General features: G+C 34.6%; 1 protein-coding gene across 2 annotated transcripts; it reads left to right on the forward strand.

Annotated features, from left to right (window-relative positions):
* The first annotated feature begins 609 nt into the window (after positions 1-609).
* On the forward strand, positions 610-26,410 carry LOC136032976 (transmembrane protein 64-like). Of its 2 annotated transcripts, XM_065713484.1 has the most exons (5): positions 647-732; positions 7,228-8,302; positions 13,639-14,184; positions 16,073-16,234; positions 20,368-24,021. In XM_065713484.1, exons 3-5 carry the CDS (start codon positions 13,669-13,671, stop codon positions 20,476-20,478), a joined length of 789 nt encoding a protein of 262 aa, XP_065569556.1. In that variant the 5' UTR covers positions 647-732; positions 7,228-8,302; positions 13,639-13,668; the 3' UTR covers positions 20,479-24,021. The 2 variants fall into 2 exon arrangements, with proteins under 2 accessions (XP_065569555.1, XP_065569556.1); XM_065713483.1 differs by lacking the exon at positions 7,228-8,302 and having other exon boundaries at positions 610-732; positions 20,368-26,410.
* The last annotated feature ends 690 nt before the right edge of the window (positions 26,411-27,100 follow it).

Consider the following 27,100-nt stretch of genomic DNA (forward strand, 5'->3'; position numbering starts at 1 on the left):
GGCTACTTTCAAGTATAAGGTGAAGGTTTAGGAAGGTACGTTTTAGCATGAAAAGTATAAGGTACAAAAAAAAAAAAGGATCGGTCCTTGACTTATAGGAAGAGTTAAGGGCAACTGATTGATTAGCCTATAGGCTGTTTTTACATCAACCTGTTGTATAAAATGACTTAAATTTATGCTCAAAAAGGAAAATAGGGCATTGCATAATTAGCCTAATAAAAGATTCAGTATGCAAATGGATTAACTTTACAACTTATTAAATTTGCATGTATTAGTTTAAATTTACCTCAGTATAAATATCCTCATGAGTTTTAGGGCTTTAGTTTCTGAACTAACATAGATCAAACTTGATCCAGAGTCCTACATTTGCATCAACTGAGGGGGACACTTCCTCCTCCTTGAACTTTGAAAAAACCTTTGTTTTTTTAAGAATAATACCTTTTTTGGTATTTCTCATGAAAAAACAGCTATTTTGCCCCCCTGTCGACTGCAATTTAAAAAACCGTGCTGCTTTAGCCGTCCATAATTAATTTCTGTTTGTACTGAAGAACGCCGAACAGCCTTAAAATGTGCAACGTTGTCAATTGAGCTGCTTCACTGAATGGTGACAAAAAACGCAGCTTATATTGAAGAAACAACGGAAAAATGGGCTTTTTACCCTGACCTACATTTTTGTTAATTATACTGCTATACTAGCCTATCCCATAATAAGAGGAAAGTCTGAATATACTTGTATGTACTATTGTTGTTGTTATCATTTTTATTGTTTTGGTAAAAGGTAATTTTTCCAATTCAGTCAAATTTTAGATAGTCCAAGCTAAATAAGATTTTTGGGCTTTCCTGGAAAGCTGTAGACCAAGGCTAGTAACACTTTCAAGAACTGATCTACTATTCAAAATCATGTGGCCTATTCCCAAAGTTTAACTTCATTCTATTTTGGGTAGTTACAATCTGATGTTAGAAAAATATGGCTAGAGCACTGGTTTCAGTAAGTATTTAGTGGTTGAACACTTCAGAAGGAAACAAGCTAAACTAAAGAAATTAGTAGCCTAGCATTGGATTCCCTATTTTACGCTCTCACCCAATATCATGGTTACATTTCTGACACTAAACCCCCCTTGTGGTCTCTAATATAGCCTAGGCCAGCCTTAGTTGCCTATATGTTAGGCCAGCCTTAGTTGCCTATATGTTATGAATTATTTGAATTATCTTAAATTACTCAGTAAAATTCTAGTCCATTGACTTCTTGCTATCTTGGAAAGTTGTTGGGCTAGTGAATTGAAACTTTCAGGGATGTGTCTACAGGCTAAAGTATATCCCGGGAAGTTATTTTTAGGTCCCTAACTATACCCCTTCCCCCTCTTCTATATAACACAGCTTTTTGTGCATTACAGCTTATATTTTGGTCAAATTTGATCCTATATTACTATTAAAAGTGTAAATCCTTGCTTACCTTAGAAAAATTCAACTTTTCACTGTTTTATAAGCTACTATATTCCATAATTAGATCACAAGCATTGAAAACAATTATTACCTTTTATGGTATGGTTAAGACTGGAATGTAGGCATTTAAACGAACCCTCTTGTCAAGTTTAGATAACAATGTTTTGAAGTGTTTTATCTAAGCCTTTAAACAGGGTTAATTTAAGGGGTTTCTCACTCCAAATTACAATTAAGTGCAGGTTATCCTTAGCAATTCTTCTAGTAATTATTTATGCAATATAATTTTTTTTTTTATGTTAATCTATGGAAACTTTCAATATTTATTTATCAAAGAAGAGGCTTTTTTAATTTTTGTTTAATTGATCATGAAAAGAGAAATCACCAATGCAACAGCACAAACACAAAAAAAAAGAGAGACAGAAGGAGAAAAGGAAGACTGTTTTCCTAAATTAGTGATTAATATAGACTTGAATGAGGCCTTAACCCTACTCATCCATACAATCACATAGGTCAAACAGCATAGCCACACACAATCAACCATAAAGAATAATCCATGGACAGGCAGTCATGTCGTCAATAAGTATAAGTTGTCATTTACCAAACAATAGAAAAAATAATATAGACAAATAATTCAGAGGCAACATCCAACATAAGGGCTCATCAGGAGAATACACTGGCCTATATAGGGTTTCACTACTCTAAATTCTCTACCCAGCACAGTGTTGTGGCTACCACAGAATATCCATGGCATCCCTGTGTCAGGTATCACCCCCAAAATATATGCCTATGAAAGAAAAAAACAGCAAATGTAAAACAACCAAGTAAAACCAAAACAAGCTTATCCTGTTAATATATCCCTCCCTTTAGCAACAATAGGTAAACTAAATATTATAAATTTTTACCAAATCACAAATATTAACACATTGCAAAAAACCTGAATGAACTAAACAATTATAGAATTCATCTTTACCATGTGGCTAATTTTTAAGAAAATCCGCTCAATTAGAAACACAATTCAAAATAAATGGCACTGCAACAACATTTCTCAAACCTCCAAAATTAGTTGAAAATTTCTTTAAGTATTTCTAGATAATTCTTTTGATATTTATTTAAAAGTTTGTTATAATGAAAACTAAATTTTTTAAATTGCCAAGTTAATTTATTTGCAGAAAAACCTGTTGATATCAATTTTTGGCTTAAGATTTTACATCTATTTTTAAAATCAATATAATTACTACAAATCCTTGCATAACAAAGTAACTGTGAGAAAAACGCTGAATATGTGATATTTGAGTGTATATTACTTTCAGGGAATGGGAAACTAATCACTTCAAAATCAAAATCATCCGTTTTATTATACATTTTAAAACTTAATTTATTATTATCACAAATATTAATATTTAAATCTAAGAAATGATCTTCATGACCAGCACCATGACTAGGCTCAAGAATAAGCTCTGATGGATATATATTTTTAGAAATATCAATGAAATCCTTACAATTTAAGACCAAAATATCATCTAAATATCTTTTATTATTTGACAAAGCATGTTTTAAATTAATTGGATTATTCTTATCCATCATATATTTATAATCTAGTTGTCTTAAAAACAAGTCAGCTATAAATGGGCTGGCATTCCCCCCCATGGGAATTCCCACAATTTGCTTGTACAAATCACCCCCAAATCTTATATAAGTATTGTATAAAACAAATTCCAATAACTCAAAAATCATATCCAAGGTGTAACATCTCAAGTTAACTGTAGTATTAAATCAATTTGTCCATATAGCTTTTTTATTATAAATGTCTATTTTTAAGAACCTTTTACTAGATAAGAGGAAAGATTTCTTGATAACACTTTTTAGATTATCAAACACTACATTAAGTGATAAATTAGTATACATTGTCACAAAATCGAAAGACTCAATTCTTTTAGCTGATTTTTTTAGCTGGATCTGATTCTTTTTAGCTGGATCTGAAAGGAGCTTTTGATGAAGTTATAAGGTATTTTAGCATTTGTATTTTTAATATATCTGTGAAAAAGTTATAATGATGGAAATATTGTTAAAGATTGCTAACAAATCTGTAAGATGTTTGTAAGTCTTCTTTGTGTTTATTGAATTGAGAGGTCCTGTCTAAGACAGTTTCAAATCACAAAATTTAGAGAGGTGTAAAATGCGTTTTGAAAATATAGCGGGGGGGGGGAATCTGTCGTTCTTTTTCAAAGAAAACAAAAATAAAGGCATTTTCAATGAAAGTATTTTAAAAAAAATCTAGGGGGAGAGTATGGGGCGATTCCCTTGTCCCTCTTGTAATTGACGCCACTGGTCTCAGATTTCTGTTTTGCCTCTCTTCAGGTTTTTAAAAATTGCTATTGAGCCTTCTTGAAAAAATGGACTTTCTCTACGCCATTATGATTTAAAAGGTAGATGTTATTGATACACTTAAACATAGAAACTACCAAAGCCGTACCCAGGGGGTTGGCTACTAAGTTTCAACCCCACCCCAAATTTTTGAACTTGTAAAAAGTAACAAAATACATATAAACAAATCGTTCCACGTTTAGTACTTTTTTCACCCCTCCTCCCCCCAACAAAAACTTGCATATGCCCTTGAACACACAAGAAATCTGAATAAATAAAAACAAACCTGAAAAGCCAATAAGAGAAAAAAAAATTAACTAAGAAAGAACAGAAGACTTGCAGGGTTGCCATATTATAAAAACTAATTCTTGAATAACGAAATTGTTGAAGTTTTTATTTGGGCAACTGCCCTGTTGTAGCACCATAGTAATCACATATAGCTGGCACATTTGATATTACATCAATTAAACAAAAATTAAAAAAGCCTCTTCTTTGATAAATAAATATTGAAAGTTTCCATAGATTAACATAAAAAAAATTATATTGCATAAATAATTACTAGAAGAATTGCTAAGGATAACCTGCACTTAATCGTAATTTGGAGTGAGAAACCCCTTAAATTAACCCTGTTTAAAGGCTTAGATAAAACACTTCAAAACATTGTTATCTAAACTTGACAAGAGGGTTCGTTTAAATGCCTACATTCCAGTCTTAACTATACCATAAAAGGTAATAATTGTTTTTCAATGCTTGTGATCTAATTATGGAATATAGTAGCTTATAAAACAGTGAAAAGTTGAATTTATCTAAGGTAAGCAAGGATTTACACTTTTAATAGTAATATAGGATCAAATTTGACCAAAATATAAGCTGTAATGCACAAAAAGCTGCGTTATTTAGAAGAGGGGGAAGGGGTATAGTTAGGGACCTAAAAATAACTTCCCGGGATATACTTTAGCCTGTAGACACATCCCAGAAAGTTTCAATTCACTAGCCCAACAACTTTCCAAGATAGCAAGAAGTCAATGGACTAGAATTTTACCTCTAGCCAGCAATAAAGAAAAATCCTGTATATAGGCCTACTGGTCAATGAAATAGGTGACAGCTTGTCAGGTGCATCCTAAACTGTGTGCCATGGCTTGATGCACCAATCTCTATTGATGGCTGACTTGAAGGCTTCACTACTTGGGGGCCTGACTGTATTCTGGCTAAGGTAGTCCCAAAAGCCATCCACATAGTTGGAGGAAAATTTGGGTTGCAGCATAGTAGCCCAGGCCTTGGGTAAGACAACCAGTACTGGGACACTTCAATCACTCTGCCTATTCTGGGACAGAATCTTTGGTTAGATTGCAACATGTCCAATACTGGGACAAAAGACAACAGGTCTTTTGGAAGGAACACAGAAAAATGTATAGATTAGGTGTCCAAGATTAAAGTCTTTTGTCCCAGTATTGGACATGTTGTAATGCAATCAAAGATTCTGTTCCAGAATAGGCAGAGTGATCAAAGTGTCCCAGTACTGGTTGTCTTACCCTATTTGTTTTTGGTAAAGTGTTAGGGGGTGCCAATTGAAGCCAACACAGCTATGCATGCTGTCTTCTCCTCCATTCCAGTCTATTTAAAGCTTCTGTCTTTACACCCTCCCAAGAAGTGTCTGTTTCCATTAAATCTTTCCTTACAACATCCACATGTTGGAAGACCTGCATTTTGCTTAGCCATAGGTAGTTGGCTAATAAGGACAAACTTTGGCAATCTGTTATCCTTTATCTACAGCATGCCCAAGTGATCTTATCCTTTCTCTCATTATAGCCCTAGAAAGCAGGATTGAACCACATTTTTCATACAACCTACTCTTTAAGTTATAGTCAGCTAGTTGAGTAGAATACCCAGAACAATCTGTAGGCAATTTCTATAGAAAACATCTAGTAAATCCTTGTCCATGTTTTTGGAGCACCCATGCTTCAGAACCATACTTGATCATGGTCATCACTATAACTTCCAGTATTCTAGTCTTGGTTTGCAAACCAAACTTATCTTCCTATTTTTCCAAACTTTAACAGTGAAAAAACCCACAGGCTTGACTATTCTGCATTTACCATCATCACTGCACCCGCCTTCTTTACTAACAATGCTATCTTGGTAAGTGAAGGTATCCACTTGATCAATCTTTTGTTGCCCAACATCACTTCACCTTTGCTTCTTCCTTGTCTTAATAACTAAGTCTTCTTTACATTAATTTTTAAACCTATTCTTGCACCCTCAACCTGCAAAACCTCTAAAAACTCTTTTATTTTGTCAACAATTTCATTTAAGATGCTTCAACCATCAGTATAATCTAATTCTAAGATAGCTTCACTGCCCAATTTCATTCAGTGTTCTCTCATTGCATTTACTGTGCTCCTTAGGACATAGTCCATCAATATGACACAAATAAATAGAGATAGAACACAATCTTGATTAACTCTTGGTTTTTGTCTAAAAAAAACAGCTTCAAAGCTCATTTCCTTCCTTAACTGCAGCAATGTTATTCTTGTACATAGCACTAACCACTAACATATTTATCTGGTATAACATACAATTGCAGGACCACTAAGGTTATTCTGTCAGCTGAACCAAATGCTTACTCATAGTCTATGGAACTGACAATTGAGGGGTTGGATGACTCAGGCACTTCTCAATTATTCATTTAAGAGTGAAAATTTTGTTGAAGCATCCTCTATCCTTCCTAAAACCACACTATTCTTCTCTTTGAACTTTATATACAGTGTCTCTATGTGTAAAAGTATCATGGTTAGTAATTTGCTTCTGATAGAAATAAGGCTAATGCCTCTATAACTCTCCTATCTTTGAATAGGACTAGTCCAGATTGACTATTTCCTCTCTATTTATTAACATCCTACTCACTCTTATCACCTTTTTTATGGGAGAGAGAGAGTAATTTGAGTGTTCCTAAAATTGCTCATTTCCTCATTTTTTAATCCTCATTTAGAGTTTTCTTCATTTTTTTTAATCCTTTTAGTAGGCTACAGTCACTAATTCTTTCTCACAAAATAAGTCTCCCCTCACATCCAAATTTTCACAAGGTTTTTCATTCTTCTCTATATATTCCTGTAACTATCATGGTTTAGCACATTCTCAAAATGTTCTGCCCATCTCCAATTCTTTCCTTATCACTAATTATTGTCCTTCTCCTATCTTTGAATAGGACTAGTCTAGATTGACTATTTCCTCTCCATTTATTAACATCCCAGTACAATATTTTATCATAGCACCAAGTGCTGGACTACCATGAGCCCTGGAAAGCAAAAAGTATTTTGCTTTCCAAATTAGCAGGCTAAATTAAAGTTCTTTTCTTTTTTCTTGGCTTATCTTGGAAGGTCAGTAATTGCCTTAAATTAACTAAAGGTTCTCTTCTTCAAGATAGAGAATAAGAGAACATGAATGCCTCATGGCATTCACAAGGAACTTGCCACAAAATACAATGTTAGCAAGGTAAAAGCAATTGTTGACTCTGCAATCACTGCACAAGTGATAGGGCTTGCACCAGATGCACTAGATGAACACATATGCTGCACAGTCAGAAACAAGCAAGAAAGGCAGCAATGCAAACTCAACATTGTCGGATATGGGATTTTCTGATCCAAGCAAGTGAGGAAGACTTCTTTGCCAAATATTTCCAGGATACCTACAAAATAGTGACCAAATTTTTCACTGTGAAGAGACTACCAGCCTTGTCCCCCATGGCTGGGCAACCACTGCGATATCCACCAGTCCTATTCATCGTAGCCAGCTTTACTGAAAAGAAGCTTATCCTAGATGCCTCCTACCAGTGCAAAGACACAATTCGATTCTATGGTGATAGCTCCAAAGAAGATTGCAATGCCAGAAAAACCCTGTTGGAGGAGATGAAGAAAAGACAGGCAAATGGAGAAACAGAACTAGTGATTAGAAAAGGAAAAATCACAAAAAACGGGCAAACTCAAGCAATTCCAATGGCGAGCTGCTTGAGCATGGAAAAATAGCCACTACCTCTTACCGTCTCAGCCCCCCTGTAAATAGTCTATGTGTGAGTGATAATAACAATGTAACAGTAAACTTCTGTGAAAGTAAAAACAGTAAATTAAGAGTTATGTCCCCATGCCCCTCTGCATTGTCCCTCAATAGCAGCTCTGTGTACTTCAGTTGTAATTCACCCACTTCAAATATAAGTGAGAACAATAGTGCACATAACCAAAAGTTGCCTAGACACACCCAAAAACTTGTAAACATTATGACAGCTAATGTTGATATTATCACCAATAAGATCCTAGAACTGGCAACAGTGCTTAAATTAAGTCAGATAGATTTTGCAACTCTGACAGAAATTAGCCCTAAGAATTCCAGATTTAAACTGACAGAAGACTCAATCTGCCCCACTGGATACAACATCTTCAGCAATCTGTCCAATCCAAACTGCAGAAGAGGAGTTGCTGTTCTGGCTTCCAAGGAATTCCAGGTAAGAGAAATTTCTGTCCTGAATTCTTACTTACCTTGGGTTGAAGCCACTTGGGTATCCCTGTCCCTACCTAATGAAATGTTTATCCTAAGCTCAATTTACAGGAGCCCCAGTAGTCCATGCCAGCTGTCCTCTCAAAGAGCAATTGCTGAAATGACACAATTCATACTATGCAACTTCCCAAAGGCAACTTTGCTCATGACAGGGGACTTCAACCTCCCAAGCATGTTCTGGATAGATGGCCAAGGTATGACCAGGTCAAGGCTATAACAAGACCCACTAATTCAAGTTCTTGCTGATAATTTTCTGTACCAAACAGTAACTGTGCCGACAAGAATGCGTCCAGGACAAAATCCTTCAACACTCAACCTAGTCATAACCAATGACCCAGAAAAGGTGATCAGGACACAGACTCTCAGTCTGATTGGCTCAAGTGACCACATGCCGGTCCTTTCATCTATACAACTCAACTCCAAACCATCAAAATATACTAAGCAATCCTTTACTAATTACAAGATGATGGTGAAAGAGCTGATAGATACCAATCTGGAAACTCTGATCTCAGGTGATGTGGAAGCTTCATGGCTAATCCTAAAAAATACCCTACTAGAGAGCCTTGCCAAACATACCAGCATGACATGGAAAAAGAAACCAAAAACTCTACCTTTCCTCTCTCCAAAAATCAAGAAACTATGCAGTAGGAAGAAAAAACTTTGGGAGAAGTTTGTGAAACAAAAAACAACAACAGTATACAAGAAGTACAAATTTGCCAGGAATCTCCTCAGAAAAAAGACGCGGAAACTTACTGTAAACTACAAAGAACATCTGGCCAAAAATGTCAAGGAAAGCCCTAAGTAATTCTGGAAAATATCTCCCTGCTTAAACCAGGCAGACACTCAGTACCAGACCTGGAGAATAACATCTCAGTCTCTTCCTGCGCCTCCAAAAAAGCTAACCTTCTGAATCAGCAGTTTACCTCAGTGTTTTCTAAGGATTGTTGGTCACCCTTCCCAATGTTACATTCACTGATCACACTTAAAGAAGTAACCAAACAGCTTAAGGAGCTTGATTCCAAAAAATTGACTGGACATGATGGTCTGAGTCCACAACTGCTGAAGGAACTAAGCCCTGCTATTTAAGCGCCCCTGGTAAAATTATTTAACTTGTCGGAAAGCTTCCAAGGGATTGGAAGGCATCAGCCTTACCTGTGTGGCATGCAAGGTCATGGAGAGAATTGTCAACAAACGCATCATTAACCATCTTGAGGCTAACTCACTCATCAGCAGCAGCCAGCATAGTTTTCGTTCGTAAGAGATCAGTGGATACAAACCTTCTTGAGTCTTACAGTCTTGTAACTAACCTACTAGAAAAAGGAGTACCAGTGGATATAATCCTACTGGATCTAGCCAAAGCTTTTGACAAAGTTTGTTACTGCTACCTCATTCACAGGCTATGTACCCTGTCTCTTAGTCCAAAAGTGATCAGTTGGATTGAGGATTTTCTGAGGGACAGAACACAGCAAGTGAAAGTGACTGCTGGACTGAACAGTCACACTCTCTCTGGTGAAGTCAAGTCACCAGCGGGGTCCCCCAGGGCAGTGTCCTGGGCCCTACCCTGGTCAATATATACATAAATGAGCTAGCCCTTATCACCAGTAACAAAACCACTCCTTATGCGGATGATTCAAAACTCATAGGTCCTGCCAATACCCCTTCTGCCCGTCAATCCCTCCAAACTGATCTCAACCACATGTGCTCCTGGGTCAAAAGATGGTTGCTGGAATTCAAGACTGAAAAATGCAAGGTCATACACTTTGGACACGACAACCCCAGCAACAATACCTAATGACCCAAAACCCTGGGAGTCACCATATACTGGAGCATGTTCAGGAGGAGAGAGACCTTGGAGTTATTGTAGACTCCCATTTGAAATTCAGCTCCACTCACAGAAGATCTCAGCCAATGCTAGCAGAGCCCTAGGCATCATAAAAACACAGCATTACCAGCAGAAGTAGAAATGTAATCACCAAGCTCTACAAAGGACTGGTAAGGCCATGTTTGGAGGTGGGGACCATTCTGGCCACCCCTTGATTCAAAAAGGACAAGGTAGTGCTTGAGCAAATCCAACAAAGGGCCACTAAGCTGATATCTGGTATGGAAAACAAGCCCTACAGTGAATGGCTGAGGGAACTCAACCTCCCCTCTTTAGTCTACAGGCGGAAATGTGGGGATATGATCCAGGCACACAAACTCCTCTTTACCAATCAAGATGAGCTCCTGGAGATTGACCCCTCCCACATAACACGAGGACACCCAAAACAAATCTGCAAACTTCATGCAAGGACTGAAGCAAGATGCAGCTTCTTCTCGAACTGGATTGTGAACCTCTGGAACAGCCTCAAGGAGAAACCTGTTCCTGCAGAATCAACAGATGTATTCAAACGCCGTCTGGATGCTGAGTTGAGTGACAAACCGTGGAGATTTGGCTGGGATTCACCAGAATCTTCCAACATAATCTAATCAACCATGTATGCAACTGTCATCACAAGGAGTGATTCAACAGGATCAAAAGTCCTTATTTCACTCCAAGATGTGATTTAAGGTAATTTTAAGGCAATAGGCTTCAGGGACATGTAAAACTCACAAGGATATCTTGTACTTGAAGAGAAATTACCAGAGTGATCAATCTCTGTCATTACTAATCTTCAAAAAAACTGCATCTGCAGACACCATGAGAAATTATATACTATAATTTTTATTGATACCAAAAATATTGTGTAGAAATTATTGGGGACCCTTGTAGAGCTAGTTTGCTGTCCATTATTTTTTTGTATTACCTCACCTCTTAGTAGCAACAGAAAGGGAGGGAATAGGAGGAGGGAGGCTAGAAGAGCTCATGATTTTTCTAAACTGAATCATTTCACCTTGGATTTGTTGGTGCTTGAGAGTTTGAATTTTAAGGCATTTTTAGGCTTAAGGTACATTGACATCTTTGCAGCCCTTCTCTGGACACCCTTAAACAGATTACAATCACTGATAAAACAGGATGATGCAGTCATCATTACCATATTCAAGGTAGGGATGAACAAGAATAATGAAGAATTTTTTAGTAATTACTGGTTTTCTGGGGCTGATTCTTGATTGAACAAAACACAAGGCTCTTGTAGCTTTAGGTGTCTGTATGGGGTTAAACTCTTATTTTCAATCAGTAGCTCATTGACATAACAAGAATCTAGGGATTAGTTTTTACTCAAAGGGCTCTGTTAGATAATCTTTTGCACCTCTGTGATCATAAAAAAAATGTGTATTTGTTGTATCCATCAAAGGACAATCCTAATCATCCATATATTATTTAACTTGTGTGGCAGTTTACACTACAGACTTCATGCAAAACAGGAGCTGCTCATGATACATTCTAGCACATATTGTCTTAAGCTAAGAATTGTGTAGGCAGATTAATTGATTTATCTATCCTTAATTTTCTGATAGTGTTTTAAACACGTATATGCGGGGAGCTCCAAGCTTAAATTATAAAATGACCATATTTTTTTTTATTACCCCCATATTTCCTGCTTAACTCACCCTATTTCTGGGGCTTTGACAAACACTCATTCTCTGTGCAAGGTATAGCTCTGCTTATATGCTTAAGGTAATATGCATACTTACATGAAAATGAACTTAAATAAAAAACCTTTAATAACAGCTTTTCCCAAACTCACACACCATTGGCTTTGTTTTAGAATGCTTGTAGAATAGAATTTAATTGAAAATTTTTTTTTCATAGCATTATTGGTTTGATATGTCTGTAAATTGGTGAATGCCAACATTCACTGGTGAATATCCAAGATACCTTTTTTCTCCTTAGATTTAGTCAGCATTGCCAGTAAGATTTTTACATTTAATGCAAGGTTTGATGATGACAGGTTAGATTTGGTTAGGTGAGTTCAGGTCGGGTTAAGTTAGCTTAGGTTAAGTATTTGACCCATTTCTGATATTCATAATCAAATGTAACCCAACTTAATCTAAATTAATCTAACCTAACTAACATAATTTAACCTAACCTAAATTTAACTTTTACCATCATAGCTTGCATAAGACTGAAAAGGCTAACTTGCAAAGCTAATTGAATCTAAGCAGAGAAAAGGAATTTCAAACATTCACTGGTGAATGTCAACATTAATCAGATTTCAGACATTCATGGCAACATAATATATATTTGTTTATATTTTATTTATTCGTCCAATAGCTTGTAAGCTAAAAAGTTTGTAAGCATATCATTCAAAATGAAAATCAAAAACTGGCAACTGCTAGGATATTTAACAAAAATCAATGGTAGACTTATGGTTGACAATATACATCAGTGTAAAAAGAGGTGTTTACTAACTCAGTCTTAAAACTGTGAACAGTACAAGCAGTGTAATGAGTTCCAAAGCTCTATTGATCTATTTACAAAAGACATCACACCTATTTTGGATTTTGGGGGGGGGATTTAAATGCGTTTTGCCTGGTTGATGTTTAATGGCTTCTTGGAAAGAAATTTTCTTAATCCAAATTTACAATGCTGTTTACAATACTGTGGACACTGAGAAGATCAGATTGCTTCCCACAGAAGTGAAAACTTGGCAATCCTAACATCTCCAAACATTTTGAATACAACAAATGCCTCCAGTAGAGAATTAGCTTTGTAGCTGATCTTTGTACTTATTCAATTTTCTTCCTATCATCTTTATTTATAGGGGAGCATATTGGAGAGCAATATTCAATGATAGGGCAAACCTTTAACTTGTATAGTTTAAAAGTTGTTTTTACATTAAACTTCCAAAATACTCTTTTTAACTTATTCTTTTAAATACTCTTTTGTATGCTTAGAACCCAATGTGCTCATTAAAAAGAGTTGAAAGTACATAAAAAACTTCAAAAAAAGGTTTTAGTAATTTAGAGCCCACTTTATATATATATATATATATATATATATATATATATATATATATATATATATATATATATATATATATATATATATATATATATAGGCTGGTATTTCATATGTAGGTGTTCTCACCAGGGATTTTTTTTTTTTTTTTTTTACACCAAGCCCTACTCTTGAGAATTCTAGATTCTACTCTCCATTCTAAATCCAATACCTAAATTTCTAACACAAACTGAAAATGACACTTGAATATGTGTATAAAATAAAAAAAAGAAAAAAGGAAATTCAATATAGCTAAAGTTCTTAAAGGTAATTTTACAGGCTCAACAGCTTGAAGTAAAGCAACGTTTTAACAGATTACAAAATTGCTAATAGATTTGTCAATTATTTATTTGTTTATGTTTTAGGCTAATTAATTGCACCTCAACAACTATAGAATGGATGGAAAGAATGGCAGAGTAACTCCAGATGTAGCCAACGAATCTATTAATTGTAGCTGTTTGTCTCCTGGGACAGTATGCCAGCTACTTACATCTGTGTTTACCCTGAGTCTTTTGACATTTTTTGCCATTGAATTCAAAGAATATGTATCCAGTTTGCTTTTATGGGCTGAATCTCTATCACCACCTATTATTTATTTAATATTTGTTATGATGTTTACCATTGTCTCTTTACCCTTCACATGGGGTTATATATTGCTAAATTTGGCATGTGGATTTTTATTTGGCATGGTAAATGGAATGTTAGTTGTAGTGACAACTGCCAGTATTGGTGTTTTAGTTTCACATTTGACTGTGAAGTACTTTTGTGCAAAATGTATAGCAGAAAGATTGTTGAGTGGTGATATGTTCAAGGCTTTGCTGATGGTTATATCTGGCTCTGATTCGTTCAAAGTAGTTATGATTTCAAGGTTAACACCAATACCTTTTGGACTGCAGAATGCAGTATTTGCTGTAAGTTAAGTCTTTGTAATTTATAACAATTTTTCAAAGTCTAAAAATTAGTGTTTTTGGCTTAGAGAATGTTTATTTAACTTAAGTTTTGTAGGCTAGATGAATTAAGGTTTTATTTGAAAATCCTGTGGTAAATGATTTAAATTTGGAAAAGAATATACCTTCAGTTTGAGCTAAAATCTTTCAAAACCTTATGTAGTTTTGTTTAGATAAAAAAAAATTGACTGAAATTCAGGAGTAACATTAAAACTTGCTTAAAGAGTGAGGTATTAAAGAGTGAAAAGAGTGAAAATATGTAATAATTTCTGTTCGTTTAAAGTTAATGTTGTTCCTTACTTTCAGGTGAAAAATCTTTCTTTTATTTAATTTTTGGTTGTTTTTTAAATAATGCTGTGAAATCTGGCTTCCCCTCCATAGAAAATTCCCTTCCCCCATGAAAAATTTCTCAATTTAAATGATTTGGCCTGATGTGATCACCCCTGGGGAAAAAACAAATGAACTTACATCCATGATTGTTCTCACGGCAAAAAATACAAATTCCACATTTCTCTATATAGGAGCTTGAAACCTCAACGGTTGGGTTCCCTGTTATGCTGGATCTGATGGAGTGATTTTCATTAATATTGCTTGATGTTTTAGGGGTGTTTCCCTCCTTTTTCAAAAAAATTGGCTAAATTTTCTCAGGCTCATAACTTTTGATGGCTACCATTAAATTTGATGAAATTCGAGTAAATACTGTTGAGTTCGATTCTTTTGATTTATCCATTGTTATTAAGACACTGTTTTTTTAGGATTTCGGTTACTATTGAGCTGCATTGCTCCTTACTTAAAGTTCATTACCATAAACTGTTTGATAGATATAAAATTGGAGACACTAAGATTCTCTATCTACCCCTCTTTCTCTCTTGCTTGTTTCATCCCTCCATGTCTCTCTTCTGGGAACTTTTTATCTTTTTGCTGTTAAGTTTTGTTCCAATTACTATAGAAATTTGTATTCCAAATTTATATTTGACTCTTAGTGAATGCTATGTTATCATTTTTTTCTTTTAAAAACAAAAAATTTCTAATAGCTTTGAAGTTTGTAACATAAAGCATCAGCAAGATGAAGTACTGATTTTTTTCACTCATTGCTTTGGTTATTTTTCATTGTGGCAGCACTTCCATTGACAGAATTAACTGCAATTAAATATTTCCTTTTTAAATAGATTGTGTCAATATGAAAGTTTCAATGCTTACGTAAGGTTAGTTGTGCTGGCATCCTGAAGATAGATCTGCCAATGAGAGAAAATAAAATTGACATTCAATAAATGCTATTGATAGAAATAGGATATTGGCTATCATTTCTATTAGCTGCAATTTATTACATAAGGGTTATTGTGAAGGCTGTAACAGAAGCGATTCAAAATCTTCCTCATTTGCTTCAACAACTCTAGAGTGCATACATTTTTTTTTGCCAATATTTGCTTTAATGATTAATCTAAGTGGATATTTGCATGAATTCAGGTCACATGAATGTAGGGGTCAATCCATTTGATAAAGCTATTTCTGAAGAACATTCTTTTCTTTAAACTGACAGGTAATGAAGTTTTGTCTTGTTTCAGTCTGAATTTTTAGCTTGTTCTCTATGGAGTGGCCAAATACCAAAGATTCATCCAAAGGACCTCAACTTTTTCGCAAGAAAAAGTCAAATTTATTGGCCTAAAAACTTAGCTGTCTTCTCAATTGACCCCCCCTCCTCTCTTTCTCCAGACCTTCCCTAACACTAAAAACTGTATGCACCTATGAGCAAACACTTTTCTGTAATTTTTGTTCTTTATAGCAGGTTTGTGACAACCTGTATGGTTTCGTTTTTTGTAGATTATTCTTAATCTGTCTACTACCTTTTTAGGTAAGTCCATTATCCATTAAAAGCTATTTGTGTGCAACTGCAATCGGATTGCTGCCAACTCAGGTGATTAATGTGTATCTGGGATCAACTGTTCGCTCTATGCAGGATGTTTTAACTGATTCCAATACAGCCACCACTGGATACTTCGTTTTTGCTGTGCAGGTAAAATACACACTGTATCTGAAATCGAGGATTCTGTATTTAAGAGGATTAAATACATTTTTGATTGTTTCAAACATAAATACAGCACCCAAATATGGATAAAACTCAAGCGTTTCCTAGTGCATTCATGAACTAGATTATGACCCGTGTATTGACCAAGATTGTTCAGCAATTATTAAAAGGTTGTGTATTAATTGAAAAACTGGACCACTGACAAGTAAGGGATACTAGTAAGGGTTCTGTAAGCTAGCATCACAAAAAGTTTTCCAATTTTATTGAAATATTGCATCTTTCAGTATTCAACATAATTTAGTAAAGGTTTTATTATTGAACACAGGTACCCAGAGATCCATACTTTGAGGGAGGGCGGGTGGGGTGTGTTTCCTTTGTGGGTTCAAAATGGGGTATAATTAAGAAATGTTTTTGCAATTTTCTGGGGTATGATCCTTCAGAAAAATATCAGGAGGGAATCTCCAATTAGAAATAAAACCTAATAAGCCATTACCAGAAGGCAATAAACTAGCAGATGTGCATGGCCTGCAGAATCATGTCTGGGCCATTACTTGTTACAAATAGGGCTAGCTTTTACTTCTTCATCTAGTTCGATTTGATTGAACAGCTTGCTTGCTAGATGTCACAGTGATAATAGAGATCAGCTTCAGGATCACTTTCTTAATAGGGGTCAGCTCCTTCCCCTATTCGTTAGTAGGGACTAGGAGATTAGCTTTTGCTTTCCGTTAAGTTTGGTTGATGCCTGAAGACCCCTTCTGCAAGATAGTGGATGCACGTAATTTAGGGTTTGCTGTCACCTAACAAGGTTGAATAAGTCCTGAACTCTGAAAATCACAATAACACAATTAACTGCTGCATTCGGATTAGGTTTGGTCGGAGATATTACTGTTCGTTCTTGTTCATGTTCTGATGACAAGAATAGGTCTGGAAACCAAAAAGACGGTAGCTATTACTTCCCCTCGAGAATGTTTGAAATCCAACAACTCCTCCTGATATATATTCTAATGACAAGATGTTAGGGACTCTCTCCCTAAAACACTGGATTGGCTCCTGGTAGCTAAAATACATTGGTAACCAGATGGTCAGATATGATACTAGCTTTTACTTCCTGCCAAGTCTAGTTAAGATCCAACAACTTCTTGTGGTAGATTGTCTAATCAGATAATCCAAAGACCTTCCTCCCCACGCATAGATTGAAAACTCAAACCCAGAAGAGACTCAGAATTGGGATCTAAAGTTCTTGAGGAGATAACTCCGTATTTTACACAGGTTTGACATTACATTGCTCCCCATTAAGTTCACTTTTGGAGCTGAAAGAGTCGTTTTAGTTCTTTCTTATATTCAGTAGGCCATATAAAAAGAAGAAAAATTGGGAAACTACTAGAAACATGGCAAACTTGGTAGGGATTTATTAAACTTTTCGCCTGTGTTTTGTGATCCCACCTTGGAGAAAAGTAGTGTTACTCTACTAGGAAAAGATGAATATTAAGCTAAAAAATCGTTTTTTTCTTGTAAACGCAATCTTTTTTCTTCTTATTAATTTTTACTGATCTTTTAAAACTTTAGGAAGCTTGCAAATTTACCATATAGTTTCCTAATTAAGACAGTTTGTGTAGTGACTTATCATAACTACTCATGACAATTGGAGGACTATCTAAGGAAAGGTCCTAAATGATTAAATGTTAACAATTAAGTATCATTAAGGTTGAAGTATGACTGTCCAAAATTAGGCCATATTTGCAGAGAGTCTTTGAGTTTCGCCGGGCCTTAAGCATCACTCTGTTCTCTAATTGATTTTGGCCTTTAAAATTGACAGCAGAACTCAGAAATTTTGATCAAATGAGTTCCAATCCAAATTCCAGCAACCGTCCTATCTGAATTATGGTCCCGGGGGGGGGGGGGGGAGAGAAAGGAATAATGCATGGGATACCAAGTGCAAAGTAATTTCTGATTTTCATCTAAATTAGCACTTGTGGATATAAAAGGTCATTGATTAGAAATCCCAGAGTACTACTGAAATGTACAATTCCAAAGCTATACTGCTGTTGTTGGATTATGTTATTCCTTTTCTGCCTGATAAATTAATTTCATGAATTAAATTATAAACTTTTGATATTTGCTGAAGATAATTGCGCAAAAACTATGGGTGACTGAAACATTTACATTCAAATTTTATATAAAGTCTAAATTGCAATTCAATACTTTAGTCCTTATTAGAAATTGTTTTATAAGAGAGATTTCGAATATTCGTACAATTAACGTATCAATTCTAAAGAAAGAGAATTAGTTGAAAAAGGTTGAAAATAGTTTCTGAAGGCAAAGTAAAAAGTGATATCAACACCTAAAATGAGCAGAGGTAGGTCAGAATTGAAAAAAAAACAAACAACTTTGATTATTACGAATGAACAAGTGGAACGTAAAACGAGCAAACCTAAAACAAATGGTAAGTCAAACCTAAAATGAAAATAAATTACCACAAATAAGGGAAGGGTTACCTTCTCCCTATATAAACCTATGGCATTTTAGGTACACTCTATCAAAGGGAAACGTTATTTCGTCAAAATTTCTGCTTTTAATTCCCTTCAATTCTATAGTTTTGAAAATTGTTGATTAATTAGAATTACTAGAATGTTAATTGACAATTTGAAATTAATTTTTTTAAACTTTATGCCCCCTCCTCTTCCCTTAGAGGGGGGGAGGTGGCAACGCAAATCTCGTTTGTTATAATCGCTATTCCCTTTAAGTTTGACTTTCCGTATGACCGTTTTTGGTTTTATATTTTATTATTGCTCTTTCATCTTGAGAACTTTTTTTAATAGGCTTTTATAGGATTTAATCTCTTATAGGATTTTTCTCTGTTTGTCTCTCTTCTCTGGTCTGTGTTAATACCGACTTATTGCTTAAAGTCAATGTGTCAGTCAATTGCTTTGATTCAAAAGTGCATTGTTTAGTGTCAGAATATCAAATTTCACAGCTTCGGTTTCATTTGGCATCTTAAAGCAAAGGTTGTCGAATGTCCATGGGTTTTCTGCCTAACAGATTGGCCGGGGAGGGGGAGGTATTTGAAGTGAACATTTATGTGGTTGTTTTGATTTTATCTATTTTTTGCTTGAAAAATTCTCATAAATGAAAGTGAAGGATTCACGAAACTAAACTGAGCGTATGCCATGGCAGGGGGAAAGGAGTATCCCTGGCATAGGCCTTGATCTGCAGTTGGCCGCTTTCTCAAACACGAGTGAACAATGAAGTGGCATTTCTACTACATTTATCTAAACATTAGCTCTAAAGAGCATTTTTTTTTCACCTTGGATATTCGGTCTGGGATCGCTCTCATTCATTAACCCCCTCCACCTAAAGTTGTCTGAAGACCCCTCCTGTGATGAAACATGTAAAACATCCTGTTTTTGGTTTTAAGCTCCTCCCCGTCACTCTAGAAAGATTGATCACCCTCCTCCCCAAGGGTTGCGCCTGAGTGCGCTTCTGATTTCTGTGTTAATTAATTTTACCCTCTTTATTGTGATAAAAAAGAGGATAGGTGAAAGATTCTCGCGCAGAGCTTATGCAAGGAGTTCTTGTGAAAAATTTAGAGAAAAAACATTATATGGTGCCCAAAGACATTGACCGCTGAGTCTGAGAACCTACTTTTCACTCATCACCTCATTTTCCGGTTTGCCAAATACCTTTTCCGTCTCTCACCCAAGACTAGAAATGCAAAGCTTATAAGATAATGTAATATATTACTGACCTTGCCTTTGTCATAAATCTGTACGTCATCCTAAATGCTATGCATCCGTGTCAAACTGAGTAAAAAATTCAAAAAATTTTATGGTTGCGGTTATTTAAATCATGGCCAATAATGCTGCAGCTGTGACATTTTAAAAATTGTCTCTTATTAATTTTAGATATCTGAAAATACTAATTGAATGAAGTTTTTAAACAATTTAGAAGAGGGACTTCCTTATCCTGAAATCACTAAAAATTTGTGGATCTCTTTTTCTTGCATTTTAAATAAGCAATAAAGGGTGACTTATCTTGTTGCTGTTAGAGCATAGTATTTTTGATCTTTGTTTTAGGTAAAAGAAGGGAAAAAGTAAATATTATAAAATGTATTTCAATTTTAGGTGATGATAAGCATGCTGTTGATGATGTTCGTCCTTCGGAAAGCAAAAATAGAGCTGAATAAAATGGTTCAAAAAAATACTTTGAGCTCTTCGATTGAAAATGTGATCTAATCCTATTTGTTCATTCCTTGTAACGTATATATTAATCAAGTAATGCTAGTGATGGACTGTACATGATTGATATTGCTGATATTCTTTAGTAATAGTAGTTAACATGTTGTTCAATTTTGTGTCAAAACTATGCCTTGAAAGGTGGTGAAACTAGATATTTAAGGCAGCTGTTACGAATTTTGACAAAAATTCAACTGTTTTTTTTTTCTGAACACTACTAGATTATAGTTGTTATAAACTGCAAGAAAATATCTTGGCTTTTTTTTTATTCCAGAAGCATTGGCCGTAAATTGACCTAGTTGCATTTTTACTGTTTTCACAGAATTAATTATCCGTTTAAAAATGCTTTCTTAACTTCGTTTAAAACATCATTCATTACAATTTTTTGTTGTTGACTCTAGATTCATTACAATTGACTCTAGTTCGGCATTGTGTAGTGACATGCATGGGAGGTGTAGCATAAGTGGGAGACAGTAACAACGGCAATCAAAAGGGGTAAAATTAACCTTGACTTGATGCCCATTTAATTGGACAAACTGTCTTGGCTTTTTCTACAATTGGGCCATGACTTGACTTTTCCCACAACTATTCCCTTCTCAATTCAAAAATCAACTTTTTAATTCAAAAATATTTTTTCATAAATGAAAAATGCCATCATAATTGACCCCTACTGATTGCATTTGGCATTGATACACATTCAAGTTGTCCAGAATAATCCCAACCAAATGTTCACAATCAATGCTGTACTTGGATTATTCTTGAATCTGGGTCACATAGATTCTTCACTACTGAACTTTAAAAATTGATACTCTAACGATTCCCCTGTGTCCTTTCTTTTTCTTAATGTCGCCGTTGTTACGGTTGTAAATCACATTGCAATTTAATCCGTTTTCAAGTCAGAAAAAAATCACATAGTAATAATAAAATTATATCACAAAAAATTAGTAGCTTAATCTATACCATAGGGAACTCCAAAGAATGAGGATGTGGTACTTTTCGTTTACTAACATTGTTTTGCAGTATCTGAGATTAGACGTGGGATGCGATTTTTATTGTAAAACATTTTCGTTTCTGATTTGTCATTGGTTATTGCAATAGCCTGCAAAATATTTTCTGGTGCTAAAAGTGTTAGTCTCACAACTCCCAATGCATTTTTAACTATGTATGAGATGTCTTACCACAACGATCTATTCCTTGTTGTCAAAGCTTGTAAATTGTTCAGTTTAACCAGAAATGCGACATGACCATGGGAACAATGGGTATGAAGAATTAAAATCTGACATGTTGAACAAAGCCTTTCATTATACCCCCAACGAAAACATTTTTTCGAAGTAATTTTGAATTATCTAAAAGTAAGATACAGCTTTCCTTTTAAAGTCGGTTGAGTCTTCGGCTGGCTTTTAAATTATAAACAACGTCTTTTCAGAAACCGTTATTTTTCGAGATTTAAAGAGGTTTGCTTCTGTACCCACTTAAGACAAAGCACTGTACCTGTTACCAACGGGCTTCCATTCACTGGAACTATCTTATCCGCGTTTCTTATCGTCAGTTCATGAATCATTACCGGCAGTTCTTTTATTATTTTTTAGTGGCTGCAGGCAGATTTACTGAAAACAAGAACATTAGGAGAATTAAAGCTGAAACGATAGTATTGTTTATTTAAAAATTTACAGCGTCCACTTAATAATGATGTATGTTTCTTTAATTTTAGTGGTCTATGTTTAAGACAAATTGTCTTTGTTTAAAGTCAAAACCATGTTTTGGGGGGGTTGCTATTTTAACCATTACCCAACGCCTTATTTTGTCGGATTTGGATTATTTATTAGTGAAATATAGCTGTTTGGCTCTGGAATAGCTGTTTGACTCTGGAAACCGATCCTTTTACTGTTTTACATTAATAAGGTAGATGTAACTAAAGAAATGCACATATAATCAATTGTAAAGGTCGTGTCCAAGTTCGGATTCCACAATAGATCTGTTGAGCATTAAAAAGAAAATAAGTTAAACTCGATAAGATGAAAGAGTTGATCCCAGTTTAACAAAGATGGTTTATAAACTATCTTAGTTCAAGACAAGCCTTGGTTCAGATGTACCAAATCTCCACTTATTGTTTGTCAAAAATTCCATTTTAACACTTAGAGCCGCTTCTAACTAGTAATTGAATTAATGTACCTTTTTTCAGTCTCAGAACTTTAAAGGTCATTAAATTTTGCTCTAAAATCTTCAAAAATGTATCCTTCCGTAACTATCTAAAGCATGTGTGCACAAACTGGCTCAGCTTAGGTGCATTCATACATGTCTTTTGCGAAGAATAACAATAAGTGTAAAGTTGTGTTTCGTTCTTTTTACTTTAAAGCTTCACAAATAAAATACACAAAAATAAATTTAAATAGTTGTCCTCTTTGAACCAGAACAAATACTAACGTTGTTGATTGATAAGGCAGACACTATGGCCAACAAAATATTTAGTGTTTCAAAAACTATTTCATCTTCCAAAATAGCATTTCGCTGCTTATTTTTGCATAAACAATTTTACTATGAATATTGGATATTCACTTATCATTATCAACTGTAAAAACCATATTGTCTTGGAATTAGTAATACTGGCAAGGAAATAATTTGGAAAAAACATTTGATATCTACTTCTTTAATTGTCTCGTTTTTTTTTTCGCGGAAAGAGCCATTGGCTCTCATTCTCAGGAGTTGAATAAGCCTGAACTTAAAAGAATGAACTGATCATCGAGTTTTTTTTTGTTTAAAAGGTAGTAATTGCTGAATGGCCATTATTTACGAAATTCGGACAACAATTAGTCTTATATTTGACGTTTTGGCCAACACTAACTTTGAACTTGGGTATTGAATGGAAAGATTGTTAGGCCAGTAAATGCCAAAGATGTAGTATACACTTAATGAATATTGCTGAAATATAATGTACATTTATTTTATTATCTGTTAATGTTATTGTTGTGTATATTCAAAAAGGACTTTATGTGCAGAGAGGTATGTGGACAATAAGTTCCACTCCTAGAAATCTTGTGATTTTTCTATAATTTCTTTAAATTGCCTGTTGTTTCCTGTTTTGATAAATTTGGGCCCTTCTGAAATAAATATCTGCGTTTGTATATGTGCTCAACCGTTATATCTGGTGCCTTACTTTAAATGGAATCCATTGAGAGGGTGCTTGGGTAAAGATTGGTAATTTTTGAACGATGTTCACCAATTAGTCACACTGAAAACAGCTACTCGAATCATTTTAAAATTTACCCTAGCTATAGTTGTAGGAGGGTTTCCTTGGAATTTATGTACTGTCACCGTCTGGCTTGTTTCAGGTATGGTTTTATTCACCAATCAGGGAGACACACATGATAGAAAAAATGGTAAAAAAGAAATAGCTAAGATCTCAAAGAAGGAACATTTACCAGTAGTTCAAAGAAATTACTCAGCCGGCGAAAAAAAAAACAAACAATTCCACAAAGTCTTCCAGCCAGCCGCGCTCACGGCTAAGAAACTATTATACGCAAAAACCCGTTTGAAATAGAAAAATTGAAAACTAAACTGAAAAATACAACAGAGGAAAAAGTAATCTAATTTGAATTAAACAGAGATTCAGATTTGAAGCTCGAATTCTTTTAATGCTGAGAATCGTTAATTTCCTCCACTATAAAACCACTTTTCTCGTCCCTTTAGCAGAGTTTATTGTTATGTCAAGACAGTGTATTCTTGGTGGGCGTCTACATTTTAAGAGAATTCTTCTGTATTAATTAATTAAACTGATTGTAAGTGCAAAGCTCCATAGCGAGGGGGACTTTTAAGACCATTCAAATTATGCTTATAACCAGCCAGGCTTGCGAGAGAATATAACTAGAAACAACGATTAATTTTCATAAGCAAAGAATAAAAATATATATTTGTGATTCCCCATCCTTGTAGAGCTTTTTCATTTCTTTGTTGGTACGCTGGATTCTTCGTATAGTCAAATAACATATAAATGATCCCGTATTCATACAGCTATCATTATCGTTGAAGGTACTTTGAAACAAAAAATCATAATTTAGTAGGAGACAATTTTTCGAGTGCATACCAATATTTTTAGTGGCAGTGCATACCAATATTTTTAGTGGCAGTTTTAAAATCGCACGGATACTTCTGTTATTAAGCTTTTTCAAATAAGCTTTATTTTTATGTGAAAGTTTAATATCTATTGATCTTTCAATGTTCCTTTTTTTATAATCTTGTTTTCCAATAAGTTTTGCTGTAGCTTGAATCTGGAATTGATCGTTGAAGTTAGTATTAACTCACTTCAGGTATTATTAATATATCGTCAAAACCGTCCACACTATTTAGTGAAAGTACGACAATTGACAAAATATTAATGTTGTTGTTTCTTACGTAAGAAATTATCGAAAGCCGAACTACTTTTCCATCAACCGGATGACTAATAATGAAAGACAAATTTTGAATCGGTTTTTTAAATAACAGCAGGCAAAACTAAAAAAAATTACAAATTGGATGGATACTTCGGCCATATATTCAATGGTCATCAGTATAAAGTAAAAAAAAGAAATAGTTGAAAATCCTAAGCGACAAAATTTGAAAACTTTACATTTTCGATAAGATCAAGCACAAGATTGTATCGCTTGATAGAGCTGAGATTCCTTTCAAAACACATTGGAAATTATGATTTGATTAATATTTCAGCCATTTTTCCTATTGGCGAGTTTGTAGTACGAATTCGGATAATTGATCAACGACAGGCTAAACAATAAAATAACTGAAACAACAGTCACGTGTAATTAGTCCGAATTTTGAAAAGTCAACTACAAAATTGTCTAGTGCGTCTTTAAAATGGCAAACCGTTATCATGGCTTGCAAACCTTGGGTTGGAAGTTTCGCAAAAATTTGTAAAGAGAATTATGTATAAAGAAAAACTATATGTAGTTTTTCAAGCCATGTCAAATCCCAAAGCCTCAAACTCCTTGGACCATGATTTGAAAAACACCATTCAAAGGAATATCTCTTAGATTTCTGTAAATCACTGAGAATATTTTTAACTTTGTTTGACATTCTTACAAATCATCAAATTTTATAATTAACCTTTGTGCTGATGTATCTACAAATGTTCCCTTTTTTGGTATTGCTTGTATCCAAAATCAGCATAGAAGTAAGCATTTTCCTTCTCCTGAAATCTGTCTACTCATGAAGCCTAAGTTTTCCTTTACCTGAAGTCTAATAAGTCAAATCCTTCCAACATCATAAACATCCGACACTGTGAAATGTCATTGCCCAGTCTGAACTTTTTCCCAACATGTTTTTGTATAAACTTCATTTTATGTGATTGTGAAGTTTATAGTTTCATTCGATTGGTGGATTCATTTTGTTGTAAAGAAGTCTTTCTGTGACATTCTAGCGTTCAATTTTATTTAATCACGTTCGATTTTTCGCATAATACTTTGTTTTATTTATTTCTAATTTATTGAAACTTTGTTCATTATTAATGAGATATATGTCGTCATAACCGAAGCCAATTGGGCTTATCTTATTCCGTTAAAGAAGGGAATATGAAATGAGGTCTTAATGCTTTTCATCGGCTTTTTCAATTTTAAAATTAATGCAACAGATAAGATTATAAGAATTACAGTTTGCTGGTGAAAATATGGTTTTAGGCCCCACCCCTTTTATACCTTTTGCGAAAGGTAAGGAAGATGAATACTTGATGTGTGAAAAGTGTTAAGCCCACCTGCTGTTTTCGGGAATGGCGAAATGTAGGCTACATATATATCGGTTCATGTACGTTCCTAAGTAGCTAAAACAATATCTTTCTACTTTTCTATATTTCGAGAAATAGATTATCTAAAATATAGATTATGGAATGTGCTCAATTAAGTTGTAGTGTCTGTTACTATTTTTCTTAATAAAGATAATTCAGTAGTTACATGTGACCTTTGAATTGTAAAAGTAGGAATAGACCGGATTGCCCAGAAGAAGTAAAAAAAATGAGTTACAGTATACCCACGTTTTTGCTTCAAATTTCTGTAGTCTTCAACGGATTTCACTATAAAATGTTGCGACAACCTATGCCATTCTGTTTAAATGTATCTGCAGAATAAACTATGAAGCAATAAGTCAATCTTATAGAATTTAGAATAAATCTATAAAGGTCTAGATAGAAGTTTGAGGTTCCTTGACTCAAGTCCTCCCCAGGGCTCTTGTGATCAAGCCTCTTGTGATCAAGCCTCTTTGAGAAAGTCCGCTCTAAACTTGGGCATGGGCTTGAGTATGTTTCAACAGTCTCATATTCAGGTCACCACAACTTTCGCTTTGCATTATTTTTTTGTGTCTGTGCGTGCGTTCCAGCAATGTATAAAATATACCTGTGATCTACGTTTCAACAGAGTGGGTAGATCATCATCGATTCTAGTTGCAATTGTTGCCTGCTTTTTATTGTTAATGAGCTTTAATGAAGACTGAAGAAGCGTTCGTCGGCATACAATTATTTGAGATGAATTTTCATACCTTAAGAAAATACCTTTCAACTTCAGACAGACTGTTTCTTTGATGCTATACTATGGTTTCTTTATATTTTTTCATGAAAAAAAGGTTCCCAGCTCAAGTAAAGAGCGAA

Source organism: Artemia franciscana, chromosome 11, assembly GCF_032884065.1.
Source record: "Artemia franciscana chromosome 11, ASM3288406v1, whole genome shotgun sequence".
NCBI classification, from domain to species: domain Eukaryota; kingdom Metazoa; phylum Arthropoda; class Branchiopoda; order Anostraca; family Artemiidae; genus Artemia; species Artemia franciscana.